The sequence below is a fragment of the Poromitra crassiceps genome (genome assembly GCF_964638095.1).
Source record: "Poromitra crassiceps genome assembly, chromosome: 1".
In the NCBI taxonomy this organism is placed as follows: domain Eukaryota; kingdom Metazoa; phylum Chordata; class Actinopteri; order Beryciformes; family Melamphaidae; genus Poromitra; species Poromitra crassiceps.
Window position 1 is genome coordinate 79,647,432 of NC_139623.1, and position 27,829 is coordinate 79,675,260.

General features: G+C 43.8%; 2 protein-coding genes across 2 annotated transcripts in view; one reads left to right on the forward strand and one right to left on the reverse strand.

The window, feature by feature from the left end:
* The window catches only part of htr3b (5-hydroxytryptamine (serotonin) receptor 3B), a gene marked incomplete at both ends in the record, with an annotated part of 33,573 nt that extends 25,345 nt beyond the window's left edge, over positions 1 to 8,228 (reverse strand). Inside the window, 2 exons of the mRNA XM_083659161.1 lie at positions 7,529 to 7,619; positions 8,073 to 8,228. Of these exons, the coding sequence (XP_083515287.1) occupies positions 7,529 to 7,619; positions 8,073 to 8,228 (247 nt within the window). The remainder of the gene's footprint in view (positions 1 to 7,528; positions 7,620 to 8,072) is intronic.
* Positions 8,229 to 9,062: 834 nt separating this feature from the next.
* Positions 9,063 to 26,570, forward strand: htr3a (5-hydroxytryptamine (serotonin) receptor 3A; the record flags this gene model as incomplete). The annotated part of the gene is made up of 9 exons (XM_083631859.1): positions 9,063 to 9,132; positions 13,456 to 13,619; positions 15,824 to 15,868; positions 16,118 to 16,227; positions 16,311 to 16,480; positions 17,153 to 17,313; positions 23,526 to 23,736; positions 25,113 to 25,343; positions 26,257 to 26,570. The coding sequence occupies 9 exons, from the start codon at positions 9,063 to 9,065 to the stop codon at positions 26,568 to 26,570; spliced, it is 1,476 nt and encodes a 491-aa protein (XP_083487985.1).
* Positions 26,571 to 27,829: the final 1,259 nt, after the last annotated feature.

A 27,829-nucleotide genomic window follows, 5' to 3' on the forward strand; every position in this document is an offset into this window, starting at 1 on the left:
TTACTCTAAATATGGCTAAAAAAGGGGGGGGGGAAGTCGGGCGCCGCCAAATCCGCCACCCCTTGCCATGTCTGGACCTCCCCAATTTCGAAATCCTGGATACAGGCCTGCACTAGTGACGACGTATCTGAACCGATCACTAGCGACTGATGTATCTGAACCGATCACTAGTGACGACGTATCTGAACCAATCACTAGTGACGACATATCTGAACCGATCATTAGTGACCGACGTGTCTGAACTGATCACTAGCGACTGATGTATCTGAACCGATCACTAGTGACGTGACGACGTATCTGAACCAATCACTAGTGACGACATATCTGAACCGATCATTAGTGACCGACGTATCTGAACTGATCACTAGTGACCGACGTAGGCTATCTGAACTGATCGTTAGTGACTGAACTGATCACTAGTAGTGACTGATGTATCTGAACCGATCACTAGTGACGACGTATCTGAACCGATCATTAGTGACCGACGTGTCTGAACTGATCACTAGCGACTGATGTATCTGAATCGCTCATGAATGTATTTATACATAATTTCAGCCTTACACAGCACAACACTGATGAAGGCTTCGTGCTGAAACGCATCCATTGTACTGTTGTCTGTCCCAGATGCTGATTCAATATTGAAAGGACATCTACAGTGCTGGCCTGCTTCCTTTTTTTAAAAGTACAAAAAGGCACGCACATCCAGTGAGGGGTTAAAACCAGGTGCAGGACCGAAGTGCAGATAAGTAATAAAAATAGAGTCCGCACACTGGCAGCTGCTCCCAAATATTTATTTGACCACAAAAAAGTGACGTTTCGGGCAAGGCCCTTCCTCAGACATAAATTAAGTGTAGGGACACACCCCTTAAGTACCCTCGCAGGGGTCACCTGACACATCATGTGATACATAAAATTAAACATACAGTGCACTTGTTCACATAATCAAATGGCAACTGGCAATATCAAAACATAATTGTCTCAAAGGACAATAATGGAAGTATTCAGAACAACTTGAATATCACATAAACTGGGGTTATCAGGCATAAACCGTCATAATGAAATGTAATATTTAAGAAGAAAGTGTGATGTGAACTATTACAAGGTGGTCTCTACTACTTTAAAATTGTGGTAGTAGTAAAAAAGTATATGAAGATACCACAGCTGTGAAGAAAATGACACAGGACAGAGATACTAGAGAGAGCAATATTCACTACAATGTGGACATAATGAGATTAGCACACACAAAAGCACAAAAGCACACCTACAAGCACACCTGCAAAAGGACTACAAATGACTACAAAAATGGCCGCAAGTCAAAATCTTCGTTCAGCCCTCTTGGGGCTCGAGTGTCCAGGGTGAAAATCCAAAAGGCCTCTCTTTTAAGTAGTAGAGAGTTGATGTCACCTCCACGTACAGGATGTTTAACAAGTTCAATGCCAGAGTATCTAAGAGAAGAAACATTGTGAGAAGCTTGTGTGAAGTGGACAGCCACTGGGCTTCTGATGTCATTGTTACGGATGTTGGATCTGTGTTCTGAGATTCTGGTCTTAAGTGGTCTGGTGGTTTTGCCTATGTAGGCGAGGCCACATGGACATTTGAGCATATAGATGACATCAGGGGCGGTTCTAGGCCGTTTTTGGGTGGGCTTTAGCCCACCCAAAAATAGTCTCAGCCCACCCAAAAAAATAGAGGCAAAAAAAAAGTTTTTTTTTTTTTTTCCCCCTCTCCAAATCCATGGTGGTCATTAGTAGCAGTTTCTGACTACACTCAATGCGCTGTGTGCGTGTTTCCCCCCCCCCCCTCTATGTTCTTAGGGTGGGCTGAGACAAACATTTAGGGGGGTTCAGCCCATCCGAAAAGTTTCTAGAACCGCGGCTGCGCAGGCGCTCCCTCCTCCATCTATCTGCCTAATCCCACATCACTTCACACAGGTCACACACAGTACAGCAGCGAAGTGGTCCTCCACAGTCCACACAATCGTTCTCCCCACTCATGATCAATGAAACTGTGAGGTGAGCATTGAGCAGTCAGAGTCGTTAGTAGTTACTTAATTAGCGCATATTGATATGCAAATTAGCGCGTAACGTTGTTTCGTAGGCTAAACAAAAGAACTTGTGGCTGTGCCTGCCAGACAAACAGGTGGACTGGAGGAAGGTAGGTAGGCTACCATGGCACCAGCCAGCCATGTCATGCTAGCTTGCAGTAAAGTGGGTGTAAATGGATGCAATGTTTTTTGAGAAACATATGGGCATAAGTGACAAACATATTTTCAAACGGGTCCCTTGTTATCTGAATGAAATTAAGCCCTTCAGAATCGCAAGTGGCTGCTTTACACAGCCTGTCTGATGTGATGATGATGATAGCTTAACATGCGTGCATGGCATGCTATTCCCTTTTCTTTCCTTCTTTCCCTATTTTTGCACGCTGTGGTGGTGGTAGCCTACCAACTTCCAACCAGTCAGATCTTGTTTTTTCCCACAATAATTTCATAATACCATTTGTAATGCCACCGTTGTAGTGCTGTTGTTCAAAATTAAAGTACATTTTCTCAGATTTATTGGTGTCTTTCTAGTCACACAATTTAATAGTCAGTGTTTCCCATACACTGATCTATTTGTGGTGGTACACCCTACATAGATTTTGACCCCCACAAATACTGCCACATATTAATTTCAACTAGTTGACTGCAAACTCCTGCTTTAGTGCTTACAGTATATTATTATCTTGTCGGAATATTATTCCAGCCAATAAGTTAGGAAGTTCCCTTTTGATATAATTTTACTTTTGTTTTGCCTACAAAGCAAAATGTTACTTTACTTGAAACTCCCCTGAAGTGATTTTGGTATTATTTATGCAAGCATAATTCTACCATATAGAACCTGTATGCAGAATATATATAGTATATATAGGGAAACAATTACCGTATTTTTTTATCGCTGTAAAACCACAGAACGGTAAAGAAGATATTGATGTGTGTAGTTCTTCATAGATCTAAGCGAGACGTTTTAAACCCTAGCCCTCGACTTTCTGCTGGACCACGGACTCCTTTCAGAGGTAAAAGCACCTTCATTCCCCCCAACAAGAGAAATGCATCAATAGATACATACTGCAGACTAGTGGAGAAGGATGTTTCCCTCCTTCTAGGTAAAAAGAGGGAATACAAGGTGGCTAACAACCTAACAAAGGAGCAAAGAATGGAACTAAAGCTGTTAAAAGATGACAAGTCTGTGGTGATCCAGAGTGCGGATAAGGGTGGAGATAAGTGGGCCGCCCTATTGTAGCCGCCATCGGCGGTCTAACAGAACACATTTCAGCATTTGTTGATCATTTCCTCCAACCTCTTGTCATCTCTCTTCCATCCTATGTTAAAGACTCTATGGAGTTCATTAAGATGATTCAATCCATTCAGCTACCAGACGGAGACTCCTTTTTCGTTACCATGGACATTGAATCTCTCTACACAAACGTACCTTTTGAAGGGGGATTACAGGCTGCAGAGTTTTTCTTAAATAAAAGGACTGACTGCACCCCCAGTACTGAATGTACTGTAGATCTTATTGAAATTGTGCTCACCTCTAACTTCTTTTTGTCTGGCTCTGACTTTTACCACCAGGTGTCAGGCACGAGCATGGGGGCTAAAATGGCTCCTAGCTTTGCCTCTTTATACTGTGGACTCATGGAACATGACATTATTTTTAATGAGCATCGCAACCTACATCTACCCTTCATCAGCAACTGGAAGAGGTATATTGATGACATTTTCTTTGTGTGGAAAGGATCTGAAACACAACTGAAGGAGTTCCATGATTTTATCAATACCAACAGTCGTCATCTGAAATTCACAATGGAATATGACAGGCATAAGATGAACTTTTTAGACATTCTTGTATACAGAGATGCTAATAATTTCGGGCTCCAACCTATACCGTAAAAGTATGGACAGAAACTCCATTCTGCATGGACACTCTTTCCATCCAATTCCACTCAAAAGAAGTCTGCCCATCTCTCAGTTCAACCGCATCCGCCGTATCTGTAGCTCTGATGATGATTTTCAAGCCCAGGCTGCTGACCTAGAAACTCGTTTCCAACAGAGACAGTATAAACATCAATGGGTCACACATGCACGTCACCGGTTTGAAAATGTATCACAAGCAGAGTGTCTCAGCCACACCAGATCCAGAGCATCTGAATCTAGAGTTAATTGTATAATCCAGTATTCACCCCTTGGCAGGGAATTTCAATCTATTATTCAAAAATACTGGCATATTATAGAATCTGATCCAGCTCTCAAGTCCCTTGACACACCACCTCGGATCGTCTATAAGAGACCACCTAACTTAAGAAACCTGCTTGTGAGAGCCTACCTCCCACCTCCTACCCAGCCCCACTTTTTACAGTCTATCCCTCACGGTAACTACAGATGCGGCAACTGCACACAGTGTAACTTTACACACAAAGCCACCACTTTTACTCATCCACGTACAGGAAAATCCTTTAACATCAAAGGAGTGATAACATGTAAAAGTAATAATGTCATCTATATGCTCAAATGTCCATGTGGCCTCGCCTACATAGGCAAAACCACCAGACCACTTAAGACCAGAATCTCAGAACACAGATCCAACATCCGTAACAATGACATCAGAAGCCCAGTGGCTGTCCACTTCACACAAGCTTCTCACAATGTTTCTTCTCTTAGATACTCTGGCATTGAACTTGTTAAACACCCTGTACGTGGAGGTGACATCAACTCTCTACTACTTAAAAGAGAGGCCTTTTGGATTTTCACCCTGGACACTCGAGCCCCAAGAGGGCTGAACGAAGATTTTGACTTGCGGCCATTTTTGTAGTCATTTGTAGTCCTTTTGCAGGTGTGCTTGTAGGTGTGCTTTTGTGCTTTTGTGTGTGCTAATCTCATTATGTCCACATTGTAGTGAATATTGCTCTGTCTAGTATCTCTGTCCTGTGTCATTTTCTTCACAGCTGTGGTATCTTCATATACTTTTTTACTATACCACAATTTTAAAGTAGTAGAGACCACCTTGTAATAGTTCACATCACACTTTCTTCTTAAATATTACATTTCATTATGACGGTTTATGCCTGATAACCCCAGTTTATGTGATATTCAAGTTGTTCTGAATACTTCTGCTTCCTTTTTTACTCATGATTTATTTTGGCCTTGCACCTAAGTTGAACGTTGTGCTTGCTATTGTTGAGTCTGAATCAATTAATGACGTGATGTATCTGAACCGATCACTAGTGACCAACGTATCTGAACCTCCTGGCAGTTAGGGGGCACATTGCATTTGCCTATAATGCCTATAGGCAGAAATGGCCCTGTCCCTCACACATTACAGTCCCAGTACCAGTGCTGTTCCCGTCCTTGGGGCCATTGGCCAGCATGTTAGCCCACAAAAAGTTCACATCTTCTTGTTCTGTTCCCCTGCATCTTTGAACACGTCTCGCAAACTGTTGTAGAAATTTAACTCAAGGTACAAGGTTCAAGGTTCAAGGTACAAGGTACAAGGTCAACTTTATTATCCCACAAGGGGAAACTCGGATGGTCATCACGTCTGTTGCAGTACATACCGTGTACACACCGTGTACACATTGTACACACCGTATACACACACACACACACACACACATACATACACACGCACGCAATATCAACAGTATAAAACATCTACAGTACATAGGTTTAAAAGTTACAAGTGCATAGTGGTGTCTGTTTAACTCTACTCTTAAACAGACACCATAGTTTGACCAAGGGTCAGCCCTGTTGGAATGTAGCCGGTTCTATCTTTGCTGTGACATCTGAACCAGGCCGAGGCATAAAACCATAAAGCCTCTACTGTTATTTAACCTCTCCATATCACTCCCTCTTCCACAAAACAGATCAAATCACATTCAGAGCTCAGCCTCTATAACTGTATTTCCCTGTTGGTTTCCTAATAGTCGTGATAAGAATCTATAGTAATACAATTTTCACAGTATTGCTTTGCTTCCAGTGGATCTCGTTACGAGATGTTATGCAATAGGGCCGAAGACGAAATAAGGTTTATGTTTCAGTCTGATTGATTGATTGATTTTATTATGGATATAAAAGACAGCACAATCCAAGGGATATACCGGTACATGTAAAAGTGCAAACACTTATTTCCAACATGGTCCCTGGTCTTAAAAAACAGGACATACAGTACAGTAACACATCATTATCATCATCATCATCATCATCATCATCATCATCATCATCATCATCAGTATATAAATGGGAGCTGGGGCTCTGTGTCTCTGTCTGTCCCACTGATGACAGCCTAATTACATCAAATAAACAATAGAGATCAATCAAGAATAAAACAAAACAAAACAAGATACAAGCAACGAAAGTTCAGAAACCTATTAAACAAAAGGCTCAGCAGGCTACTCTCGCTTACTCAACAGGAATCTTTTCAGAAGGTTCTTATTTTGTTCAGAAGGTTCTTAAGTCAGTGCCTTGTTACTCGCTGGATGAGGTAACTGAGACAACAATTCCGTTTGACCAAGATATGTAAAAGATTCAAGATTCACAAGTTCAAAAAACGTTATTGTCTATCACATAATGAAATATGATAGAAAGATAGAGATAGAAAATTATCTTAGGTTTAGCGGCTCACAACATACAACCATGACAATGACATAAAGTCACATTAAAAACACAAACAATAATAAATAAGAGCAGGTGTGCAAAGCTGTGTTAAAAAGTAGTCACAGTCTATTTGGCCTTGTTTAAAAAGGATATTGCAGTGGGAATGAACAAGGCTGTGTATTTGTTGCCTGATGGGAGTAGCTTGGCGGACTGGGCTAAAAAAAAAATACTACTAATAATAATAAGGCGTGGGAAATTGTCTATAGTCAGCCCACTCTCGGGACAAAGCTTGATTCACCTCCTCATATCATATGAGCACTTTTACCTCCACCAAATTGACAACTATGTCAGGTGAATCAATCAATCTGAATCAATCAATCTGAATCAATCAAATTGCGCTTGGTGCCCGACTGCATTCACTTTTGTTCCAGAGTGACATTTGTTTGATGCACGGGTAAAAACATATCTTCTCTGCAGCTGGTTGGTGTTTTCCCTGTGCCATTAACACTTTCAGTTAGACAATGACTGGAGAGCCATTTGTGCTTCTTTGTTGCTGCTAATGGGCTATTGTGATCATTGTTTGAGCCTTGTATTAGCATCATTATGATTCTAATTAATTATCTGCATCTCAACGTTCAAGGTTCAAGGTTAAAAAAAACTTGAATGTCCATGAGGGGCTCTCTACTCATTTGCGTGCGGTGAAGCGGTAATCAGCTTGACTCTGCGGTGGGCCTGGCTGACATGTTGTGTAACAGCGGTAATGCGATAAACGCGGCTGCCCTATGCACCACGATGCAATGTTGAATGTGAGGACTGATTTAACGAGTGACCAGTATACTGCTGTTCAAATCTCCTGTCTGACATTAAAACCTTCCAGCCTTCTCAGGAGAAACATACGCAGTTGGGCCTTTTGGTAGACCCCGTCCACATGTGTGAAGGACAGATGGTGCTCCATCTCAGTGCCCTGAAGATCTCGACCTGTTCCAGCCTGAGTGGTCCCAAGAGAGGGTGCAGGGTGTCAGATGCCCTGGGTGCTGGGTCGCTAGGTCGAGATGAGGTGGCCAATCAGACTTCAGAGGTGGCACTGGTGGCCACACAGTGCCGCCCGTGAAATCTGATTGTCCACCCCAGGTGCCACCCGAAAATCCCGAGTTATGACTGGCCATGTTAAAGGCGGGACCATCAAGCCAGTTTGTTTAACAAACCTACGCTCCTTGAAGGGTCACATGTGAAAGATGTATTTACATTTTGAGATTAATCTCAGATTTCTGAGAAGCAAGACTGAGTCTGACTTTGAAGATCTGACTCTGAATAAAGAATTCTGACTCTAGATTCAGAATTCTGACGTGAGACCTGTCTACATCCTTCCTAAATGCCATCTTTTCTTGAGCCTGTGCCCACCCTGGCCATCCCAGTCAAAATGGCTTACACACGCTACTACCGGCGCCCGGAACCAGGACAGCTCCTTGCTGTCGTCCTTGCTGTATGTGGACCTGAAGGTATGTGGCCCTGAAGGTATGTGGACCTGAAGGTATGTGGACCTGAAGGTATAATGGTGGACCTGGAGCACTTGTCTGTCAGGGGGGCCATGAGGCATGTCATCATCATACTTAAAAAGTGACAGTCTGTTGCTATTGCAGGTGAGCTTATGCTTTTGAAAACAACATGAAAACTAATATGGGATCTTTAAAGCTGTGGTTAGGGTTGTGTGGTACCCACCATACCTTGGCCTAGAATCAGAATCAGTTTTATTGCCACAATATGCAAATATTACATACAAGGAATTTGTCTTAGTGTCAGTATGCAGCCGCTGCATAGTGCTGACATTGCAGACATTGCATTGCAACATAGTGGTCATATCAATATTCAGAGATAAAGAAAATAGGAAAAATATCTAAAAGACAAATCACATTGCAACATTGCAAGTGCAAGTGCAGTCCAATATGTGCAATATATACACAAATAGCAGGAGTGTTAAGTAGGATTTTAAATGGAGAGTAAAATTCATGGAACATTCTGTGGATGTGGATTTCAAAGTTGTGGTGGCAAATTATATTAAATGCAGACTGCCATTGTTTAGTGTTGAGTGAATTGACACTCCTACCTAACAGCCTCTTAGCTCTTCTAATGGCTTCAGTGGCCTCTCCTTGGCTTATTGCTTCATGAATTGATTGCCCAAACTCATGATATAGGATGCAGTAAAACAGTCCCTCCTCCCTATCTCTAAGCTGATGCTTTCCCGTATGAGGATGAGGGACCTTCCACAGCAAATGGACACACCCTTGCTCTGAGGGACATTAACAAGGTTATGCTGGATACAAGTGAACTGATGTAGTGGACGGCTAGGGAGGGGATGGGTTTCACGCTTCCGGATTTCAGCTGAACAACAGACTTGCTCCCAAGCAGAAGACAATTAAAGTGAGTTTGCAGGATGAGGCTTTCAGCAGCTTGGACGGCGCTGGTTCTCCTTCTGATTCAAGGTGCCATAAGAGCCAGCACAGGTACAGCCACTTCTGTTTTATACCTTAGGTGTACTATAATGTGCAATTATTTTATTTTGCTACCCAAACTGGGAATCTTATCCATTTAATTTGTGAGGAATTTCCTTTGTAAGATGTGTTTAATTTGGTCAGTGTGATCAATTATTAGTTGCATCTTCATGATTAGTTTCATGTTTTTTTTTTGTTTTTTTTTTCCAAATAGATTTTAGATTTTTTTGTTTGATGCTACTCTCCCTGATAATGCAAAACATTTAAAAAGCTAATTTTGTTAATAAGTCCTAAAAAGTGTTGACTGACAATGCTGTGGAGTTGGTGAGTGTTTACTCGACAGCTGTTTTATTTATTTATTTATTTATTTTATTAGTTTACTCCACTCAGTGTTGATACGGCTTGAATGAGATCCTTAATGGTAGTTACTTAAGAACAGACTATTAGTTACCATGTTAATGAACCAGTAGGTAATGATTACTTCCTTAAAAAAGATATTTATTTTTTTATTTTTTTAGTATCATTACCTACCATTTCGAACCGCTAGTTCATGAATAGTTAATAGGTAGTTCCTGAATGACTCTGAATGAGATCCTTAATGATAGTTACTTAAGAACAGACTATTAGTTACCATGTTAATGAACCAGTAGGTAATGATTCATTCCTTCCCTTTTTTATTTTCTTCTCTTTTTCTTCTTTTTTGTATCATTACCTACCATTTTTTATTTAGTTGTAGGGAATTCATCATTAGGTCATGATTACTTCACCATTAGTTACCATGCTTGTGCCCCCTCACGTAAAGCAGGCCATCATACTTAGTTGTCACTAAGGAATTCGTCATTATTTCATGATTACTTTACCATTAGAATTCTCTGATAAGTCTGCGAATTCTCTGAAGGGTTTTAAAAACCTTCGGAAAAAATTCTTACTGAGTAAGCTCGAGTAATGTGTGAGCCTTTCGGTGTAATGGTTTTTGAACTTATGTTGGTTTATATTTGGTTTTTCATTTGGCCTGGCCGCTCTGCTGCTAGTTCCAGTGTGCCGTTGCTACCTGGGGCTGGGCGTTAAATGTCAATTAATTTCTTGCTTATTCATTGGCTCTTTTCGCCTGATAAGTAATTACATAACCTGACTGCTAAATTTGACTGTCCCCATGACCATATCGCCTAGCCACAGTATATTCTATCTGGTCTGTTCTGCTCTTCTCTTCCTCCCTCCCCCTGCTCCCTCCCCACCTCCTCCCTTCCTCCCCTTCCCTGCTCTCTCCTCCCCCACATTTCCCATTCCCTCCCCACCTCATCCCTTTCCCTGCTCTCTCCTCCCCAACATTCCCCCGCTCTCCCTCCCCAACTCCTCCATTTTCCTGATCTCTCCTCCCCCACATTCCCCCTGCTCTCTCTCCCTTGCTCCCCCCCACCTCCTCCCTTTCCCTGCTCTCCCCTCCCCCACATTCCCATGTTCCCTCCCCACCTCCCCCCTTCCCTGTTCTCTCCTTCCCCACATTCCATCCGCCTTTTCTCCCTTTCTCTCTGCCTTTCTCTATGATTGTTCAATCTTGTTATTATTACTACTGTAATTCCTACTGTTGTGTCAGCTAGATTTAGCTAAACATATTTTCTGTGAAGTCCTCTGAGACATGCTTGTGAATTAGGGCTATACAAATAACCTTGACTTGACTTGACTATATCTCTTGTTCTTTTTATCCTTGACTGTTCTGTATTGTTTATATGATGTTATGTATCACTGTATATGTCATGTTTTTATAAGACCAGGGAGGGACCATGATGGAAATAAGTGTTTTACACTTTTTCATGTCATCCCTTGGATTTTGTTATTCTTTATCCAAAATAAAATCAATCAAACAATCAATCACCAATCAATCAATCAGTTACCATGTTTGTGGCCCCTCAAGTAAAGCAGGGCTTCATACTTAGTTGTTACTATAGGGAATGGATCATTACTTCATGATTATCTTACCATTAGTTACCATGTCAGTGAGCATCACCCTATACCTATAACAAATAAATACAAGAGTTGTTCCAGGTGAGGTTTGAAACCTCAGCCCCAAGATTGCTAGATTGTTAGTCTGGTATACCGACTGAGCTATCCTGACTGTTGTTTTGGGTCAGTCGGTAGAGCCTATACTATGTATCTGCAGAGCCAGAGACCAAGTACTTATTGAACGTATGTTCTACCCAAATACTACTTCCTGTCCAAGTACTTATAGTGTTAAAGGTATATTCTACACAAATACTGCTTTCTGTCCAAGTACTTATACTTTAACCGTTTAATGTTCGCTCCAAGAAAAAAGCAATGCAAAAATCATAGCTGCTGCGCAGCAATGGGTCGTGGCCGGGAACTGACAGAGATGTTCACGTCATTTTTTGCAAGTCCAAGTCAAGTCTCAAGTCTTTGAGCTAGAGTCCAAGTCAAGTCTCAAGTCTTTTAGCTATAGTCCAAGTCATGTCTCAAGTCTTTAGTCACAAGTCCAAGTCAAGTCTCAAGTCTCTTATGGATGAGCTTTCTATCATCTGCTGCATGCAATCCAGTCTGCTTAGAACACTGCCGTTCATGACCGGGCTGGAGACAGAAGTAAGGCAGCAGGTTAAGTATGTGGCAGTTGAACATAGAAGCGGAGCGAGTAGGGACAGTGGAGGCAGAGAGAGAGGTAGACTGAAACATTGCTTATTTATACTTTGGCATGTATGAGATCACCGATGACATCACAGCAACAATTATGACATCACCCACCCGTCTGCTCAGCCAGGAAGGATGACATCATTGATGACATCATCACTGATGACATCATTGATATCATCACTGATGACATACATGGGGACAGAATTCAAAATACTGTCAAAAATTAAGTTTTTGAGATACAATTCTGAGATTTTGCACACTTCAATACTGTGACAGCAAAATCTTTTTTCGTGAAGATTCAAGCTTTATTTAGCTGTTTACAGTACGATTTACAGTAAAACATTTTGATGCACACTGTGGGCTCAATTTCTGATCAATCGAAAATCTGCCTGAATTTTTTGTGTAGGACAGTTTAATGACGCAGATGCTGAAGTTTGGTGTCGTTCTCCTCACTTGGGCCCACATTTCAGTGAAAGTTGCAAAGCCGTAGCACGCATGTCTGATTTGTTATCAAAGTTCTAAAGAAAAAAGAAAAAAAAAGTTTTTTTTAAGAAGTAATCATTACCTACTGCTTTCGTTAACATGGTAACTAGTCTCTTCTCAAAAGGATGGCTTTACCGGTAATCAACCCACTTTGTATCATTAATAATCTCGGTAATGTAAGCACATGGGCAGCCTTTATCTTCTGTCTCCGTTTACCTCACGGAGAAAAATGCTCCTGCTCCTGTCTGCAGAAACTCCGCCCCCACAAGCTGCAAGTCATTAAGGCTCATTGATTCTCTGCAGATGTGCATACTTAAAAAATAAAAAATAAACAATAACAGCCGCCCTCGGAGCAGATTCCACGTCTCCAGAACTTCCGCAGCTCCGATGTGACGTAAAACGCGTCAGAACGGAGCGCTTTGCCAGAGGAGGAAATGGGAGATGTCCATGAGGAAAACACAGAGAGAGGTAAACACTGCCCGTTACAGAGATTATTAATGATACAAAGTGGGTTGATTACCGGTAAAGTCATCCTTTAAGACTTAAAGGATGGCTTTACCGGTAATCACGTAATCAGGTAACGCAGGAACTACCTATTAACTATTCATGAACTAGCGGTTCGTTCCTGACTTGTTCCTTAGTAACTATGCATGTTTTTGTGCTACAGTATTGTAGCAAGTGTTACCCGCACATCAACAGTAGGCTATTTTTCGAACCTATATCCAGTCAATGCAACCACGCATACGAACGGCGAAGTTTCACTGATATTACAGGTTTTATTTTTTCTGACCAATTTGTCAGAAACCCACTTCCGACATGTACACATCTGTTGCTGTGAATAGTGACGGTCTGTGGACACCAGCACAACAATATTAGCTTGTATTCGCGTCGCTTGGTGCTGCAGCTTGATTGGCTTGCTGTGGTCCGCCGCTAGGTATCCCAGGATGCTTTGGAAGGCGATGAGAGACGTATCCAATACAAACTGAATGGGCAGCAGCAACTCCAAAATTCGCTGCGGTGTGCACAAACCATTAGGCGGGTCAAAATTCATCACTCTTGGTGGGCAAAAGCCTTTAAATTAACTGGACTGATTGAGAACAAAATGTCTTGATCTACCTAAAATATTACCATTTGTAATATTATATATTTCTTACTGCTGCATTTGTGAAAGATGGGAGTAATTCAAATTAATCAATGTTTCAAAACTTGCAGTGAGAACACTGGGCAGCAGCACAGGGAGATTTGCCAATGCCACCTTGGTGCGCCTCGCTGAGTTTCTAAGCACTGGTTATAAGAAGGGAGTGAGACCAGTGAAGGACTGGAGACAATCCACTACAGTGGCTATTGACCTCATGGTTTACTCTATCCTCAATGTGGTGAGTTCTGTGAATTTTCTTGGTCATATTCATGGTGTTGTTCGTGGTACAATTACCATTCCTGAGCTGTATCAAATGTTTTACAGTACTGACTTTTAGATATGGTGTGGATACTTGTTGCCATTGTTGTTCTTGTCGTTTGGTATTAGTTATTTTCTACTCCTTTTTGTATTGGATTTTAAATACACTATTGTTTTGCATTATGATGTAATGTTTACTTGTCACACACAAAAAATGGAAAACATGAATGCTCTGCTCTCCTATAGGGAAAAACTAATGTAATTAACATGGTAATTTACTGTAATTAGTGATGCTACTGATAACTACAGTATGTCACACTGAGGCAGTGGAATAAATAGTTAAAAAGGTTCTAGGACTGGACCAGTTGGGAGCCACACCAAGCCAAAAACCAAACAGGACAAGAGTTGAAAAAGGTAACACAAAATTATTTGAATTAAAATGTCTCTTGGTTCTGCTGGCGGCCAGGACTGGCAGAGGCACCACTCTAGTCCACAGGTTCTACAGAAGGATGACAGACAGATTAAGAACAAGTCCAAGACGTTTGATAAAAACAAGCAGGTTAAAAACGGGTCCGTTAACCTGGATCGTCCGTCAGTCTCCTGGGTTTGGGGCTTTCTAGTGGTCCAGGGGGATCCACTCCGTCCAGTCTCAGTCCACTTGAGTAGAAAGAAATTCAGGTCCAGGCAGATGCGGCCTCTATTAAGTCCATTGGTCACATGCACTGTTGAGGCAGTAGGTGAGGGAGGGGGAGACGTCACAAGCACAGCAAATAGTTAACTTTCCTTTGTTGAGCTCCAATTGTCCGTCCATTTGTTCGGGCCTGGTTTCCATGAGGGAGTGAGTTGTCTCAGTACAGCAGCGTGCTTCCGGGTCCTGCAGCAGCCTGCCAGTCAGCTCTGAAACACAGCTTTATATACCACTTCACACTAATCAAGAATGCCTTTCAGCTGGGCCACCACAATCCACCTTCACACTAATTAATGCTTTTCAGCTGTGCCACCACCCATGCATTCAGGTACACTGCAAAAGTTGCTCTCATTGAAAACTCACGCCGACTTGTGCCGCTTCCCACTGTCCACTTCATGACAACTATACCAGATCTTGTTTTCAAGCAGTCTGATACGTTCATCAAACAGCATTTATGTCATATTCTGAAGAAGAACGTGTAATGAACACATTTTTGAAGGCAAACATTTGGAAATAGCTACAAATAATTAATAATTAATTTTAATTTTAATGAGGATAATCTTTTGAGTACTTAAAATTACCTCAAGAATCCCCAAAAGCAGTTACGTGGAGATACATGTAATAGCCTCAGAATAAGGGTGTAATATTGAGAATAACTTGAGAATTCTGTCACATAACTGGCAAAAATATTAAAGAAATCAGAGTAAAACTCATCCATTACAAGATAGTACAGATATTATTGGAAACCATCTGGCAGTACATGACTTGTTACGACTGATTTATGTTGGAAATGTAGAAAGGAGATTTTAGGATTAGCTTTTAGGGGCCAATTAACAAACATAACCAAAGATGAGTTTACTCATATAATGAATAATATTAGTGTCTACGTTGATTAATTGGAAATGTTCCAGATCTGCTGATATGAAAGAGTGGATGATGCAATGATTGAAATAGCAGCATACGAAAATATGTTATCAATGCCAATGGAAAAATTAAGTTGAATTACAATAAGTCTCAAATATGGTGGGGCTGCTGCTGGATTGCAGTCCTGTCCCAAGAGTAATTTATTTAGGAGGGTATTAACAGTAATCTCATATTCACATTGATGCATGAATTTCGGAGGGATTGTGTTGGATGTGGTCTAACACAGAGAGAAACATTGTATATTTGGCATAGATGGAAATGTGACAATATGGGGATGCAGGGCCTGCACTCAGCAGTGGCAATAGACAGATAGGTTTAGCTTTTGCATGAGCATTTCATATTACAGTTCATATTAATGAATTAATCAATTAATTCAATTTGTTTTTTCATCATGCAAGTCTATCCTAACCATAGTACAATTGCGACCTTGTAATATTGTATTGTATATACAGTATTAAGAATAAAAAAAGGGGGGAGCAATGCTTTTTTCTCAAAATACAATGGGAGTTCATATTTTGTCCTCCCTTGTGCACCACATTACCAGTTATATCTCTTTGTATTCTATATTATAGGATGAGAAGAACCAGGTTTTGACAACTTATGTGTGGTACAGGCAGGTAAGATCAAGACAAATTACATATTAATTTCCTATTGTTTTGTCTGTAAAGCACTTGAACATTTTGAAAGGTTCTACAGTATGCAAGTACGATCAATAATAATAATAATAATAATAATAATAATAATAATAATAATAATAATAATAATAATAATAATACTGTAATAACAAGAATCATAATCAGAATAATGATAACAACCACTTATAGTATTCATTTACTTCCTTCCTTCCTGACTTGTTAACATGTTAGGCGTGGACAGATGAATTCCTGGCCTGGAACCCAGAAGACTTTGACAAAGTCGAACAAGTTTCTATGCCCACAGCCAATGTTTGGGTGCCTGACATTCTTATCAATGAGTTGTAAGTACTGCGATCATTACAAACATACAACTTGTAGAACTTCATGAATGAATGATACAGCCATGTTCTCTGTGACCCTGCAGTGTAGATGTAGGGAAGTCTCCAGACATCCCTTATGTCTATGTGACACATACTGGACTAGTGCGCAACTACAAGCCCATCCAAGTTGTCACCGCCTGCACTCTCAACATCTACAACTTTCCCTTTGATGTCCAGAACTGCAGCCTCACCTTCCAGAGCTGGCTCCATACCAGTAAGCACCAGTCTTCCCTTGAGTTTGCATGTGGGGTTTGCATGTTCTCCCCGTGCTCCCCAGGGGGTTCCTCCGTACATAACCCCCCTACTAAAAACATGCAGAAGATCGTCATCGTCATCCGACCAGTGACGACAACATCCGAAGTTGGTCCCCGGGCGCTGGAAAGAAAAAGCGACCACTGCTCCTGGCCTGCCCCCCGGAGGAAAATACAAGCCTGGATGGGTTAAATGCAGAGGACAAATTTCACCGGCCACCGTCAGCATGAGTGTGTGTGTTTGTGGCCGCATGCATGTGTTGGGTGTGTTCGTGTGACAATAAAAGACGGGCTTGTCCGTCTACTAACTGTTTAACTGTAACAATTCTTGTGAAGTATAATCCAGCACATGGAATTGAATCATAATTACACTCTATGGACCAAATGACAGATAAAGTGAAAGACTATTATACTGTTGCTCTTTTACTGTTCTGACTTGCATTCAATTAAGTTACTGTACATTTGAGTTATTGCACAACACTCAGAACATTTTAATTATGACCGGTTTATACAACTATTTTCTAACTCACATAGGTCGCTGTGACTGTGGTTAGAGAGCACACAGTGGCAGGTAAACCGTAACTTGTTGACATGACCCCTCTCACACTGACCCCTGCATTATGTTCGATCTGCAGTTAATGACATCAACATCACCCTGATGCGAAGCCCTGAGGAGCTCAGGGAGGACAAGAACCTCTTCATGAACCAAGGGGAATGGGAGCTGCTCTATGTACTGTCCAAATACAAGTCCTTCAGCCTGGACAATGATGATTATTACGCTGAGATGAAGTTCCATGTGAGTATTTGAAAATTGCAAAGGTACCACATTTTTAAACATCAATAATATCATTGTAAAAATAATTCTGATAAGCTTACTACTACATTTCCCATAAACCCTGATGATAAATCAGACTATGTTTTGGGGCGTGATTAAAAGGTCGCCTGTCCAATAATCGCGCAGCTTGGAACCAATAGCACGAACCAATAGCAGGCGGTACTGCGGCTTGGTGAGAAAAATTAACAAATTTACCACGAGAGGGAGGGGGTTGTTGGCACATTTACCACTGGTACAGGGTTGTGGCACGAGGCGAAGCCGAGTGCTATAAACCCTGTACCAGTGGTAAATGTGCCAACAACCCCCGACCTCGAGTGGTAAATTTGTTTTCTACAACAGCTACCAAATATTATAAAAAATACACAATTGTAACATCCAATTCATTTATTTACAATCATTACTGGTTTCAGAATACATTTATCCTTCCGCCACAGAATATAGTTCCATACACAAGATCAATGATTGCACTAAACATTTAGTTGCCTTTGAGCCAAAAAACAACTAACCTATTCCTTAACGGGATTCACAGTTATTGATACATTGCCTGTAAAAGTACAGTTATTTAAACAGTTTTCTACAACAGCCCGTTTTGGTGGTGGTGTGTTGATATCTGGTGACGGCAGAGGGCGTTTGTTTGTTTGACAGTCCCAGGTTCGGGGTCCGGGTGCTAGTCCGACCTCCCGCTAGTCGGACCTCCCGCTAGTCCGAACTCGTGACAACTCAAGCTCAGCCAGTTCTCTCTCCCCAATTTCACCATGTCGTTCTTTGTTCACTTCACCTTCATCTTCATCTAACCACTGCTCAAAACTCAATCCACCCAGTAAATCAAACGTTACTACGAAATCGGACATTTCCTTGTTACAGATCGGCCATTTCCTTGTTAAGAGATTTGTCGACTGACAGGCTAACAGTGGGCGGAGTCAGCACAGGGAGCGGAGTCAGCATCAGGGAGCGGAGTGATACTGCGGTTGGAGCCGAACTGTAGGTTGTTGTCCTATTTACCACTGTTGCTAGCCAATCAGAATCCAGTATTCACTCATGCTGTTGTAGAAAGTGCTGTGACGAAGGGGCTACGCCCCATCCTTGGTATACTGCTCCACATATACTCTTATTCCAGGTCATGGTAACGATGCTGTAAGTTAAAAAATATCTGATCAGGCTATTACTGCCCTTGTCATGTTAACTGTGCAGGTCATTACTGACCTTTAAGCCATTGCCAGCTATGCTCATCATGCAGGTCATTGCTGACCTTAATCATGCAGGTCATTGCTGATCTTTTATCCACTGCCCCGGGGGGGTTATAGTTACACTTTGGGACAGGCGCGGACTGCATAATCGGGCACGTCGGGCAAATGCCCGGTGGCCTGGCCTGGCCTGAATTTTTTTTTCTTTTTTTTTTTTTCTTTTTTTTTGGTGCCCGCAGTCAGGCCACTCACTGAACAGCAGGCCAGGCGCCGCCTACTGGTTTACTAGTGGTTTTATTACTTTATTCAGGGTTAAAGTGGGTGCATCTCATTGTAAAATTGGACTCGGCCAAAATTGGGCGGCCCAAATTGGGCTTCAAACGGCCCAAATCTGGCTTCAAACGGCCCAAATTGGGCTTCAAACGGGCCAAATCTGGCTTAAAATGGCCCAAATTGGGCTTCAAATGGCCCAAATTTTTCGCCGCCGCCCTTCGGACGCCGGCACGCCCGTATCGGCCTGGCCTGCTTGGTATCTAATGCCCTGCCTGAATTATGATCCCAGTCCGCCCCTGCTTTGGGACATGCCTGGTCAGGTCCATATGGTCAATGAGGTCACCAGAACCGCTGAGGACGCGTTGGAAGAGAAGTCGCATTGGTACCTTCCCATACGAGGAGGCCAATCCAGTCTTGATCTAATTTAAAGCTATAGCGTTAGCCTAGTACACTACATGAGGGCAAATGCGGGCCTGTTCATAATCTGACTCATGGAGCATGGAGGTTTATTTGGAGTCCAGGACTGCAGCGATCGCACCGACGGCAGCAGAAACAGCGTTCAGCGTCCACGGTGGGGTGCGGCTAAAGTTATAGTGCCAGCAGTAGTAATGCTCCGAAGTAAGCCGGGTGCAGCAGTAATGTGCTGAAGTAAGCCAGGTGGCGTCTAAAGTGTCTAAAGTTATAGCACCAGGCACCAGCAGTAATAATGCTCCGGAGTAAGCCGGTCGAACAGGCGTTCCTCTTCCAGTGCCACATGCGCGTAAGTCACTGGAGCTGGGCTAGGTTGGTAGTAATGCTCCGAGGTAAGCCGGTCGAACAGGCGTTCCTCTTCCAGTGCCGCGTGCGCGTATGTCACTGGAGCCGGTCTAAAGTTATAGCGGCCGGTCGAACAAGCGTTCCTCTTCCAGCGTCGCGTGCGCATAAGTCACTGGAGCCGGTCTAGGTTGTGGTGTGTCCAAAATGTTAATACAGCGCACCGCAGTAAGCCGGTGCGGCTCCATCCAGCGCCCGCTGTATCGCTGAGGCCAAGCCGGTCGGCGGTTTCTTAAGTCGCTGAAGTAATTAGCTAATTAGGCCGAACGTTAATACAGCGCGCCTGTTAGGATGATGTCATCATTCCTACTGTGATGTCATCATTCCTACTGTGATGTCATAGTTCACTCACTGATGATGTCATGATTCATAAGTGTCTCAATCATGCCTTTCGGATGGTCTCGCTGGTGATGTCATAACACAAGGTGATGTCATATTCGGGATCTATAAAGGTTCGGTTCTGCAGGTCCTCTGCAGTTGTTCATAAACGAATCTCGCGACAACACTCTGCAACCGTTCCCAACTTCGAACCTTGCAGACCCAGCTATCAAGTTCAACAGCATTCCTACTCATCGAGACTTCAGTTTACCAAGTGTGTCTTGGCCATCAACTATCCGCGACTAGATCCACATTTCCCACACCAAGCCTGACAGTATGAACAACTCAGAAATGGATTTAGCGGGTTTCCCAGCCGGCCGTTTCAGCTGACCCACCAGGCGGTCGGCTGTGTATCTCAGCTCATCCTGTCACGTTCGGAGACTTGCCGGCAGTTGTGCGGGATCTGCAACGGGGGTTCCAACAGGGGTTTGAAACAGTGCTTGAGCTGATTGCCCACCAGGAAAAAGCAATCCAGGCTCTGGAAAAAGCAACCCAGGCTCTGGCTTCCGAAGCCGCTGGTCGGCACGCCCTCTTGATTGGCCTGCTAGATCGTCTCGACGGGCTAGGCCCCCAGGGTGTCATTCCGCAGTCCCAGCTTCTGAGCTGGGACTGCGAGTCTGGGGACTGGGTGTCATTCCCAACCCCAGCTTCTGAGCGATCAGTCGCCCCAACCCAAACACCGGAGGTTTCCAGTGCAGCCACGCCTCTTGCTCCCACCGTGCCTGCTTTGCAGCAGCTGGTTGAGCCGCCGCACGTGCCCCTGCTGGGTGCTGCTGAGTATGGAGACGATTTCAAGGAGAGGCTCGCAGGTTTCCTGCGGGCCGAGGGCATGACGGTGGAGGACCTCCAAAGGTCATTCCCTACTGCTCCCGTGCCTCCTATTCCTCCTGCCGCTGCATCTGCTTCCGAGCGCACCGTCGTTCCGGAGGTTTCCAGACCTGCTACCCTCCCAGCTACCGCGGCCGTTGCTTCTAGCCCTGCCTCTCAGCCGCCCCCAGCTCCTAAGCGCATACTCTGGCGGGGAGTTAGTGTCATCCCAGAGCAAAGGCAGCCACATCTGAACACCAGCAGCCATCTGTACCGTGATCAAACCGGCAGGGTTCGCATCACACCAGAGGAGAGGCAGCGCCGTTTGGACACCCGGAGCTGCCGGTACTGTGGTCGAGCCGGGCATCACCTCTCCTCCTGCTCCCGGCGTCCAGTAAGTGGGTCCACCACTCACCGGCCCGTGAGACTCTCAGCGGGTCAAGGCTCTAAGAGTCCAGCCCCGAAACCCGTACGGTTGGGCAGCGTTCACGGGACCCAGGAGTGGCAGTGTGTCTCCAAGAAGGTTAAGGAGTTGGAGAAGACTGTCGATCGTCTCATTGAGAAGTTCAATCACTGCCTGCAGATCAGCTCCGTCCCCCCGCAGGGGGCCTCCGAGTCTGCTGGCCCTGAGGCCCAACCTGTGGACCTTCCCCTCGCCGAGTCCGAACCCGAACCCCAGCAGCAGCCAATTCCAGTCCTTGACCCACACGTAGGTCCCCATTTGACACTGGGAGGTCCCCGTAGTGTCGTCAGCCTTCGGTCAGGAGCAAAGAAGAAGCGTTCAAAGAAGGAAACTGGGGGTGTCCTACCCAAACTACAGGTCGGGAGGGTAGGCCTCGCTGAGTCAGAGCCCCCTGTGGCTCTGCCTTCGGAGACGGCGGCATTGGTTGGGGCTCAGCCTTTAGATTGTGCGGAGCCTTCTGGTGCTCCGCTCTCTGAGCTTGCGACACCCCCCCCCCTGCAGTTCCTTTGGATCCTTCTTCCAAGTTTGGGGCCCCACCTTCGGAGCCCGCGGAGTTTGAGGTGTTGCATCAGGAGAACAGTTCTTGTTGGTCCCCACCGGACCGTGACATTGACCCTTTTGATGGTCTCCAGTCTCCCATGTTTGGATCGTGCCCCGGGGGATGGCCGACTCCAGAGGATCCACCGGAGTCTGCAGACTTTCTGTTTTCCTTGGATGATATCCCCCTGCTGAGGAGCGCCTCCACTGTCTGACCCTCCCTTTGGGGTCTAACCACCTGCATCTAACCACCTGCTGAAGAGCACCTCCACTGTCTGACACCCCCTTTGGGGTCTAACCACCTGCATCTAACCACCTGCTGAAGAGCACCTCCACTGTCTGACCCCCCCTTTGGGGGTCTAACCACCTGCATCACCTGCATCGTTCTCCAGATGTCTTCCTTGAGGGTCTCATTGGACGCGTCCGTAGAGGGGAGGGTACTGTTAGGATGATGTCATCATTCCTACTGTGATGTAATCATTCCTACTGTGATGTCATAGTTCACTCACTGATGATGTCATGATTCATAAGTGTCTCAATCATGCCTTTCGGATGGTCTCGCTGGTGATGTCATAACACAAGGTGATGTCATATTCGGGGTCTATAAAGGTTCGGTTCTGCAGGTCCTCTGCAGTTGATCATAAACGAATCTCGCGACAACACTGCAACCGTTCCCAACTTCGAACCTTGCAGACCCAGCTATCAAGTTCAACAGCGTTCCTACTCATCGAGACTTCAGTTTACCAAGTGTGTCTTGGCCATCAACTATCCGCGACTAGATCCACATTTCCCACACCAAGCCTGACAGCGCCGAAGTACTGGTTGGCTGAACAAGTGTGCGTTCTATCCATAGTTCTATCCAGCGCCCGCTGTATCGCTGAGGCCAAGTAGCCGGTCGGTGGTTTTTAGTTTAGGCCTAGTTTAGGCCAAATCTGAATGCAGCACGCCGACGTAAAGTGGGCGTGGAACAAGCGTTCCATCCAGCGCCCGCCGTGCGCTGTGGCCCCGGTCTGTGGTTTTCGTAAGTGGCTGAAGAGACTGAGCATGCCGACGTAAGCCGCTTGGCGAACAAGTGCTTGTTCTATCCAGCGCCCGCTGTATCGCTGAGGCCAAGCCGGTCGGTGGTTTTCGTAAGCCGGTAAATGCCCGGAAGCCCGGAGTCGTTGGGGGGATTGGGGGATTCTCTATCCTAGACTGAGCAGATGCCCTCCTCTCTCACCACGAGAAGAGGGTCATCTTACCATGGAGTCATTATGCCCAAAATTAGTTGCCATGCTATTTGTGAATAAAGCTTGCTTGTCAAATTGTACCCACTCGTCCCTCATGATTGAAATATATACAGTATAGGCGCAGGCCAGCTGAGCAGGCGAGGCCGCGTACATGCCGAGCCACGTACAGTATGTGAGCCCGCACAGCAGGCGAGGCCGGGTGAGACCTCGAGGGAAAACCAATGAGGTATGGTGGAAATGAGCAATGAGGAGGAGGGGAAGGACGAGGCACAGCAGGCCAGAAAGGAGAGTGCGCAGAGTGCTGTTTCTACTAACAACAATACTTTGAATAAAGAAGCAAACAGCGGTCTGTGCAGCAGCGGGGTGAACGGGCACTGCACTCGTAGATACAAACATTTGACTTACTTACAAGAACATGCTGCTCAAATGTGTTTCTTCTATGCAGTGCTATCCAAAATGCCCAGTTGTTAATACATCTACATTTCCCAGGTGGTGATCCGGCGGCGGCCACTGTTCTACACGGTCAACCTCCTGATGCCCAGTATATTCCTGATGGTGATGGACATTGTGGGCTTCTTTCTACCGCCCGACAGCGGAGAGAGGGTCTCCTTCAAAATCACTCTGCTGCTGGGCTACTCCGTCTTCCTCATCATCGTGAAAGACACTCTCCCTGCCACCGCCATTGGAACCCCGCTGATAGGTGGATAGAAAAATGGCCTAATAGCCCTATTATGATTATAATTTTCCAACCCAATCACCAGAGTAAAATGACAGCATTGGACATTTCTGCAGTCCATGGATATGTACAATCTCAATGTAAATTTGAAAACCTCACTGCCTTTCCAACGCTAAATACAAATAAAACAAATTTCACAACTTTGGTTATGTTGGGCAAGTAAAACAACTTGGTTAAGGTTATAGGATTAGGCTATGGTTTTTGTTCGGCTTAAATAATAAAAACGTTAAAATGTGACTCACGGTTTAAATGTAGACTTTGGAAATGCTCTGACCATTTGAGTACGGCCCTCCGGTGTGAAAGGATGTTTATGCTCTCCATCAGTGTTGGGCAAGTTACTGAAAATTGGTAATAAGTTACAGTTACTAGTTACTGCTCTCAAAAAGTAATTTAATTACTTTAAAGTTACTAGTTACTTCAAAGTAATTAGTTACTAGGGAAGGTAACGTTTGCGTTACTTTTAAAAGTCTGCTTCGATTGTTATTAATGCACACATCATGTTAGTGTTGCTGTGCCACAATGTGGCATTGAACATTCACTTATTGGGGAGGCTTATAGCCATACAGTCATTAGCCTCTGGGGCTCCCCGGACTAGGTCTGAGGATCAGAAACCGGATAATCCATTGAAGTTGTCCATTATTTTCATGTCCTAAAGTAACTAGTAACTAGCGCAGTTACTATTTTAGTAACTGTAACTGAGTGACTAAATTTGAAAAGTAATTAGTTAGATTACTAGTTACTGCAAGAATTAGTTAAGTTACAGTAACTAGTTACTTAGTAACTAGTTACTCCCAACACTGCTCTCCATCCACCTTGGCCACAACGGCACCACGCTATTTCAATAGCATTACGTGTATAGTGTTGATCCAGAAACTATGCAACATGGTTCTGAGATGTGTTATTCTACATATCCACTATCCATGGATTACACAATGCTGACATTTTACTCTGGCGACCAGGCTGCATTTTCAGTTCTTAGTGCATGGTTTGAAAATACATCGCCTGAAACCATCTGAAATACCTTTTATATGGTATTTAGTGGTGTAGTGATAAAAAAAAGAAGTGATGAGTTAATGTGATCTCCAGTAATCATAAGACAAACACCAATATAAAAAAAAATCTAATTGATTTTCAAAATAATTTTTTTTGAGTGAACTTGCTTTTCTCTGATCTTGATAATGAATTATGGACAGGTACCCACATTCATACCTAGTTTAATGTCTTTTTGTATTTTGTAAAACAATTTGTAAAGCGGATGCTTTGGGGGCATGATTGACAGGTCACCTGTCCAGCAGATCTGTCTGGCAAAAAACCAACAAAACATCTCATCTCTCCTGTAGGTGTGTACTTCGTGGTTTGCATGGCGCTGCTGGTGATCAGCCTGACAGAAACAGTGCTGATTGTGCGTCTGGTCCATAAGCACGACATGCAGCGTCCTGTGCCCCAGTGGGTGAAGCACCTGGTGTTGGAGAGAGCTCCTGTCCTCTTCTGCATCCACGTACAACACCGCCTCTGCTCCAGACTGTCTTCGCAGGCCTCGGACCTGGAGCAATACAAAGACTATGGGAGCGGTAAGGTTAATCTGTGAAATCAGCTGCTGTAGTAATTGGTTAGAATGGAAAATCGGGGCAGCTCGTGTTGGCACATGGACACCTTTTGTTCCATTTGTTTCATGAGAGTCAGCACTATGTATTTCAACTGGAAGTGAAAATAGCCCAGGCACTGCGTAGGGTGTAGTGGTCGTGTTCGCCATGTTCGATCCCAGCGTGTCCAAAGTCTACATTTGAAATATAACCCAAACCTATGCCAACCTCTAACCCAAACCATCACCCTAAAGCCCCCCACACATGATCCACAATGGCACAGCTCTGAGCCCACTGTGCCATTGTTTTCCTATGGAGAGTGGTGCTGCCCAACTTTGTGGCAGCGCTACACCGAGGTCATGACCTCTGTATTTTATTTATATTTTTAAAGCCCTCATAAATAACATGATATATGACATAGTTGATCAGAAAGGCAACAATTTTCTTCCTCTCTGTGTGCTATATACTGTAGAAGGAAGCGACATAACTCACCACAACGTTCAAATTTTGCATTGGGGCTAGATTGGGTCTAGACTTTGGGGACAGTTCTATTGAAGTGAATGGATAAGTAACTCCCCTGTAAGTGATGTTTGTGTAGATGGGCCATTTTATTTAATTGAGCAGTATTCTGCCGTATGTGACCCGTATGCAGAATACTGTATATTATGTGGGGACAGTGAATAAATAAAACGGCTCGCACACTGCATGGGCTCCAGTGAAAAATATTGATTGCCACGTTACTGGTTACGTTTTGAGCAGACTGTTCTTCATCAGACAAAAGGACAGAGTGCACTCTGTCCTGTGAATAGTCATGTGGGTCAAGATTCGCCTCACAATTTTGCGTTGTTTATTCGCATTGGTGTGTAATGAGCTTTACGCCTATCCTTCTACGGCCCTACAGCTCAGTGCACCCTCCACCACACCTGTGAGATCGGCCGAGGGGTCGGCCACCACATCGACCGGGAGGGAGGGCTGCTGGGACTGGGCCTGCCCCCCTCCAGGGACCCCACCCCGCCCGTCATGGACAACATCCTGCAAGAGGTGACCTCCATACGCCTCTACCTGGAGAAGAGGGACCAGTGCCGGGAGGTGGCCAAGGAGTGGCTGCAGGTGGGCTACGTGCTGGACGTGCTGCTGTTCAGAGTCTACCTACTGGTCATCATAGCCTACAGCATCACCCTGGGCACACTGTGGTCCGTGTGGCAGATCGCCTGAGGGCTCCACTGCAGTTTAGCTAGACCATGGCTTTCACATTGGCAGGGTTCTGTTCCCTGTAGTAGGGATGCACGCTGATAGTGGCACGTCGTCGGTATCGGCCGGTATAGGTTTTCAAATGAAATATCAGCATCGGCCCGAAATGAACATTTCTGCTGATATGAGAGGTCGATAAAATGCTGCTTTAATTATGCGCAGATCTTTTTTATTTACATTAAAAAAAAATATATATGGCATGTTTTACATATTCTAAGTTTAAGTATCGGTAGTTTTAGGTTATTTTGCCCAGTGAATGTGTACATGTACATTTTGAAAAGCATTGTCAACATCTGCCATCACGATAAGAGTAGGCCTAATAATGTGTTAATTCCACTACAGGAGACTGTTCTCTGAAATTAGGTGTGTGTGTGGGGGGGGGGGATCTGCGCATACTCTATATAAGTAATGGCATCGGCAATCGGCCAGAAGTTGGAAAACATTGGGATATCGGCAAAAAAAAACAAAAAAAAAACAGTATCATCTTTTATGAAGACTGCAGAAACAGCAGTCGAAACATGTCTGGTACAAACATTGCCTAACTGGCCTTTATAGATGAAATATTCTAAATAATATATACAAGTAGGCCAAATGAACCTCTTTAGTATATCAACCATTTTATGTGAAGCACTTTGAATTGGCTTTGTGTATGAAATGTGCTATACAAATAAACTTGACTTGACTTGACTTCCATACAAAAATATCAGTGTAATAATAATAATAATAATAATAATAATAATAATAATAATAATAAAACCCTATAAGAAACAAGCAAAACTGGCATGAAAAAGGTCAAGGCCGAAGATGAAGATGAAGACTATAACCACAAAATAGTAGCTATCGGCGATTTCACAACTGAAAATATCGGTATTGGCCATCAAAAATCCATATCGGCTGAACCTAAGCACTTATGATAACTGAACTTTGTATATTATTTAATTGAAATATTGGTGTGATGCAGAAAGACGGTACTTGTTAGCTTGGATTGAGAGATGTGTTGAGGTTTCAGGCAACACATCTGGAGTTGATAGTGAGGACTAGTAGGATATATATACTTAAATATGTAGATATTCTTGGAGTCAAGACAAATAGCCTGTCTACTGTCTAATACATTTATCCAAACATTTCCTATGTTTCCCATTGCCTGGAGTGTGGAATTTGTTTGTAAAAATGTACAGTATGTTTATAGATTCTTGATAAATTGTTGATAAATTTCATTTTCA